The sequence below is a fragment of the Otolemur garnettii genome, unplaced genomic scaffold (assembly GCF_000181295.1).
Source record: "Otolemur garnettii isolate 467f Iridium unplaced genomic scaffold, OtoGar3 scaffold00012, whole genome shotgun sequence".
In the NCBI taxonomy this organism is placed as follows: Eukaryota; Metazoa; Chordata; class Mammalia; order Primates; family Galagidae; genus Otolemur; species Otolemur garnettii.
In genome coordinates this window covers 6,335,105-6,341,333 of record NW_003852407.1, presented here as the reverse complement: position 1 = coordinate 6,341,333, position 6,229 = coordinate 6,335,105, and the positions used below count along the sequence as shown (strand labels likewise).

At 47.3% G+C, this 6,229-nt stretch overlaps 1 protein-coding gene across 1 annotated transcript in view; it reads right to left on the bottom strand.

Moving 5' to 3' along the window:
• LOXHD1 (lipoxygenase homology domains 1) overlaps nt 1-6,229 on the bottom strand; it is a 164,623-nt gene that overhangs the window by 39,962 nt on the left and 118,432 nt on the right. Inside the window, exons 30-32 of the mRNA XM_012802001.1 lie at nt 3,111-3,320; nt 2,899-3,034; nt 333-541 (exon numbers count right to left, since the gene is read on the bottom strand). Of these exons, the coding sequence (XP_012657455.1) occupies nt 333-541; nt 2,899-3,034; nt 3,111-3,320 (555 nt within the window). The remainder of the gene's footprint in view (nt 1-332; nt 542-2,898; nt 3,035-3,110; nt 3,321-6,229) is intronic.

The window sequence follows — 6,229 nt, the reverse complement described above, 5'->3', positions numbered from 1 at the left end:
AGGAACTTGATTTCAGCCCATGAGATTATGAGAAGTACAGCTAACTCACACCCAGACCACTGATCCATGAAACCACGAGATGATACAAAGTTTGTGGTAATTCATCACAGAGCACTAGCACACGCAGGGTGTTCCCACTGAGCGGGCGGGAAATAAGACCCAGAGGGCTGGGTGGCTCAGCCAGCATCACCCAACTAGTTCATGCTAGAGATCCTCCTCTCTGCCTGCTCTGAGGGTGCCCCAGCTGGGTCAGTCTGCCCACCCTCCGCTTCCCCTCCCACCCATGTCCTGGTCAGCTCCTTCCTTCCCTGGGGTCCCTAAGGGTCCAGTACCTCAATCTTCTTGATGACGCCCACATCCAAGCCGGCCACGTAGAACTCCTCCACAGAGCCAAGGGCAAAGCCCTTCTTCCCTCGGGGGTAGTCCAGCCAGATGCGGTTGCTACACTCATCATCCTCCCCAAAGAGTATGACGAAGGCTCGGCTGTCAGTGGCTGCATCTTTATGCTTCCCAGTAGTGACCGACACATAGTAGGGAACAACTGTAAGAGATTATGGGCCAGCATCGCAACAGGCCAGGAGAATGAAGGCACTGCTTAGTGGGCTCAGAGACTCGGAAATAGCCCCTGGAGGGTGCTGATCTCAGTTGAACTCTGCTCCTGCTCAGAGACCATGCAGTGAGCTTTTCAGACCTGTGAGTTATCTGTGGTGAGGGCCTGCCCACCAATGAACAAGGAAGCTGGTGACTCCAGTGTGAAGGTCAGAGAGGATCTTTGTCACTTGTTTGGAGTGGCATGCATCTTAAAGCCCTTTGACCAATTGTCTTACTTGAACGTAGCACTGTCATCTGAAGAATGGTAAAAACAACAACCACTCACTAAGAATAGCAGCTAGACACCTATAAAAGTTTACCACAGTCAGCAAAACTAGTCCCCAAAAGCAAAGTCTTGCAGAAAGCAAGAATTCAGGAAGAACAATAAAGGAATAATAAAAATAGTTTACATATAAATGAAACTCATAGAAGACATCCATTCCCAAATGAACTAGGTTAATTAGCATAAAAACTTGTTCAGATAGTGTCCATAGAGATCTAGTTGCCCACCAGTATTGGTTCTCCTTGTAGCTAAGGGCGTGAATTTTGCTGGGTGAGTTTCTGGGGAAAACTTTAGTAGAGAGTCTGACTCAGCTAGGACAAGTACCCCTTTGATCCTAAGCCTTCCATTCATTCTGCTTGGAATATGGATGTGATGGCTGGAGTGCCAGCATTTATCTTGGAATCATGGGAAAACTTTAGGATAAAAGCTACTTATATGTCAGAGTGACCAGGTTAACAGTTGCATACCAATGCTGGGTGGGTGGGGGACAGTCAGAGATGTTTTTTTTTTTTTCAAATTTCTCTGACCCCCTCTTTTCCCATTGGTTTGTGACTTAAAGGAACCTATCTCTGACTTTACTGAAGCTGCCATACTAGTTCTAGATGGGCCTACCTTTGAACTTTAATGTGAGAAAAAAAAAATTCCTATTATTTTTAAGTCACAATCTCCAGGTCTCTGTCACTTACAGGTAGTAATTGATACAACCCGGAAATGTTTTTTCTGGCTCATCTTCCTTAACAGCTCGGGAGACAGTGCCCTGGTGCAGTGGGGTTTTACATTATGCAGTCTTTAGCTCTTTGAAAAGCTTCTACATCAGCCCATCCTGGCTGGAATTACCTGTATTATTTTCTGTGCCTGCACATGGTCTTGTTTTAGCTCTACCAGGATTGTCTTTCTATAGGTGATCACAGGGCTTAAAGAGAGGCACTTTCTTGTGGGTTCTGTCACTTATTCACAGAGTGAGAAGGTAAAGTTTAAGTAGATTGGCTCTCTCAGCCCAGTTCCACAGATCTACCTGGCGGGAGATATTGTGGTTGTCAAACACTTTCCTGTTAAAGAGAACTGAATAGGAAAGGCAGTGCATTTAAATGTTCAAATATAGAACTGCCTTACCTCAAAAATCCGGTTGGCAAAATGCACTTGCCAAGGAATTATGATATTATTTTATGGAGGAGGATAAAACTGAAGCCAAGAGACTGACTGGTCCAAGGCCCCATGTTTTACTGTCAGAACCAGAAATGGAACTTCAGTCCCCAAACAACCAGCTCACACTCTACCATGCCTTAAATTTGCATGGCTGAGTGCTTTTGGGGGTGCACTATGGACATATAAGGAAGCCTCCCTACTGCTGTTGATTTCTGTCTGGTGGTCCTAAGCCCTCCAGCTGAGTTGATATCCTGAGAGTCTATGTGAGGGCAGAATTTATGATGGTAACCTCCTGGTGGTGGGTCAGTGGATTAAGGATATCCTCACCCTATCCTCCTTAACCTTTGTTTCCCCACCCATAAAGGGGGCTTATCCCCACTCTCTCACCTTGACAGTGTTTGTGGAGATGAAATAGGGAATGTGTGAAAACTGTATAAATTAAAAATGCCATGAAGGCTATGTTAACCAGTTGGATGAAAGTATTTCATATTGTATATAGAAACAGCACACTGTATCCCATGATGGTATTCATGTACACAGCTATGATTTAATAAAAAAAGAAAAAAGAATAATGGGGCTGCAGACCTCAAGCATTGCCCGAAGAATCTTACCCTGCCTTGTTAGATTTTTAGACCTTGTTCATGAAAGGGCAATGGGACTTGTGCAAATCTTCATAATCAGTTACCTATTTTCAACATGGTTCATTGTACCAGTGGTAAAATATTTCTAATATAGCTTATGTTTAATTAATAAAAAAAAAAACACATCAGATCTAAGCTATCAATGATGGTGGGGCTAAAAGATGGCCCATCCAAGAATAGCTGCAAAATATTTCCACAAGCCTGCTCCTCCTCTGAAGGACTCCCTATGTGGCTTACCTGGGCCCTCCTGGACATAGGCAGCCATGGCCCCAGTCACGGTGCTGATGTCCACGTCGGCCATCTTGGAGCTCAGGGCAATCTCCCAGAAGTCAGCAGGGCTGCTGCAGTTGCTACTGCGGTCCCCGGTGTACTCCTGTCCAGAGGGACACAGCTCCAGCACTTTCATGCCAGGGGCCCTCCCCCAGCAGCCCTACAGGCCCTCACCACACCTTCTCATAGAAGAGCCTCTCCAGCCGCCCATCTTCCTTCTTCAGGGACAGCCAGCGCCCACACAGGAACAAGAACTCATCCTCGTTGGTGTCATTCCAGATCTCCACCTTCTCCACATACCAGTCTGCACACCACTTGGTGTTGTCATGGCGGAGCTTGATCTTGTAGATCACACCAAGGTCAGCGGCCTCAATAGTGAAGGTGTCGGCCTGCGGAGTCCAGATGTAGGAACTCGGGTGAGGATCTCAGTCACCATTAACCCACTTCAAACCCATCCTTCCAGGACTTTCCATCCCTCTCAGCTGCTGGGCTGAAGAGGCCTTCCTACCTGAGAGCCTCTGCCCAAATCCCTAATACAGGCCTGGGGTCCAAGGCCTCACCTCCATGACAGCCCTATCTCAGAGTTCACCAATGTGCGTGGCTCCACTGGGGAAACTGCATTCACCATACTCCTCTTCAGGAGAAGCCTGTGGGTGCTTGGAAGACAGGCCCTGACAACTGTGTGAGGAGGGTGAAACCTGAAGTCTACCAACAGTGGCAATGAGGGTTCCTCAGCTGGTCCTATCCACTGGACATCCTTAGGTATTGTGATGAGATCAGGTGTACAACTAAAGATGCTTCTACAGGTGACATTCTGAATAATGGGAGGGGCTGGAATCCCTTGGGAGAAGCCAGGAGGGAGTCAGAGAGCTGGCAGAGCAGGCTGCAGAGGAGGAGATGGGAGGGGCATAGGGGGCAGGCATCTGCGGGCTGAGATGTAAGGCCCTGTTCTCTGTCCCTGATTCTGTCTTCAGACAAGGGAACATTCTGCTCAATGAGCTTGATTCTTTAAAGAGAGCTCAGTGAGGTGTGGATTCTAGGCCTTGGGGGAGGGAGAGCCAAGCCAGAGGTTGAATGTGTGAGGCAGGAGCCAGAGGATAGTGCTTAGGGAGGGGAACAAGTGATCTTGAGTGACAACCAATTTTCTTCACTGGCTGAGTGTGGGCGCTGTGTCAAGCCCTAGGAACCCAGAGATGCATATATCAGACAGGACATGCTTTGCCCAGGAACCTCACAGTCCAGTAGGGGGAGAGGAGTGGATAGGTAATTATAGCCTAGGAACAAACACTTGTGTGAGGGCTAGAGCCAAAGCTGGGAAGACACCTCCAGGTGGCATTATTAAGCTGCAGGTGGGGGCTGGCTTTCCAGGGAGCCTGGGTGGGGACAGCCCATGGCTGAGGCACCTGCAAGTAAATAATGTGTGGCTGACAGCGGGTGCGGACCCTGCAGTCCTGGGGCACTGGCAATCCACTGAGTCTATACAGTAGGAACAGGCCCACCCTGGGACACTACAATTTAACTTCTTTGTATCTGTCCTGGGGAACACCTTCACATGTGCACAAGGACATTTATTGCAGGATAATTTTTACAGTGGGAAATGGGAAGCCATCTGAAGTCCAGCACTTGAGGAGCAGCTAAATAACTCTGGCAAAGCTTTTCCTGCAGAACGTTATGTGTGTGGTGGTTACAAAGAGTAGCCAGTTCCATCTCTCATGAATATCCTGACAGAGGGATTTCCAAGGCATCCATGAATGCCAAAGGCAACTTGAAGAAGTGTTTACATAGTATGATGCCTTTTATGTAAAAACTCAAAACCACAGAGTAGCTTGCCTGTCTGTGGACACATGTATGTGTACACAGAGGAAATGGTTGGAGAGATGCCGAGACAGGAGACAGTGTGGGGCATTCTGGAAACTGGACCCAGTGGTCTGTAGGGGATGTTCCAGGCAGGTGGGCAGGCCATGAAGGTCTGCGAATCCCATGAAGGATTTAAGTCAGATTTGGGATCCATGGGGAGTCCTGCAGAGTAGAGGCAAGGAAGTGACTCATTAGCTTTGGAAAGGTCAACTGAGGAAGCCGGAGGGTGGACTGGATGCTGGGGCAGCGAGTGGGGTGAGATGAGGATATTTAGAAGGAAGAGTCTCCAGGGCCTGACCAGATACGAGAGGGGAGGGAGTGTTGACAGGGAGAGAGGTGTCCAGGATGATTCTTGGATTCTGGAGCAAGTGATCAGAGAAATGGAAGCTTTTAGATGCTCAGCAGTAAACTTAAGGTCACATAAATAGTAACCGAACCAGAAGTTCCAGCTCCCTTGATGAGGCATCAACACTGGAGGAAAGGAGGAGAAACGGATGGGGCAGAACCAGGCAAAGATTTTTCTTGAGATGTAACAATAGCTAAGAGAGAAAAAGAGCGACCTAAATCAAGGGAGAATGAATTGCGTCACCTTCATTTACACTTTCATCCACTTAGTCACTCAGTACATATTTATTAAGAGTCAGTTCTTTGCCAGGCTCTGTAAATACAGCCAAGCCCCCGAATTGATCTGCCTACTCTGTGCCCCAGATTGTTGTTTTTATAATGCATTCACCAGGTATCAACTAGTGCAGGGGCCAGGTGAGCTCTCCCAAGGCTCAACAACGCCCAGCAGATAAGACTGTGTGCCAGGCACAGTTCTAGGTACTTCCCTGGTTTTATTTTAGTTGACTTTCTCAATAAATTAAAATTAGTTCTTTTTTGGGTGGAGGATAATGAGGCACAAAGATATACAGTAACCAAGATCACATATAGCTAGTTAAGTGTCAGAGCCAGGATCTGAACTCAGGTGATCTGGCCCCAGCATCTAGGCATCTGGTAACGTCCCTAGTATAGCATCAGGGACACCACATGGATCCCTTGATCTCTTTAGCATTACGTTTTTCCTAATAGAAAGAGGAGGATGGCCCTCCTTCTGGCTACCTTATAAAGTCAGTGAGCAATGATAGTCTCTTGTGGCATGTGTGTGTGTGTCAAATTATTTTTCCTTGATACAAAGTGCTCTAACATCTTGTCCTGTTTTTCAGCCCAGGGGCCTAATTAGCAATCACATTACTATTATTCCTGCATGCTAAACTGAAGTTGAAGATAAATGGTTTGTATCTAGAAGGGCTCTGTCCATGCTACCTGACTCACATACAGGGTCACCCGCCAGCTGCAGACCTACTTAGATGACGTCTGCTTTTCTTGTTCTAGGCCTAATATTCTCTTCCCCAGTAGTGAATGGTTCAATACTAAGGGTCATTCCTGGCTGAGGGTCAAG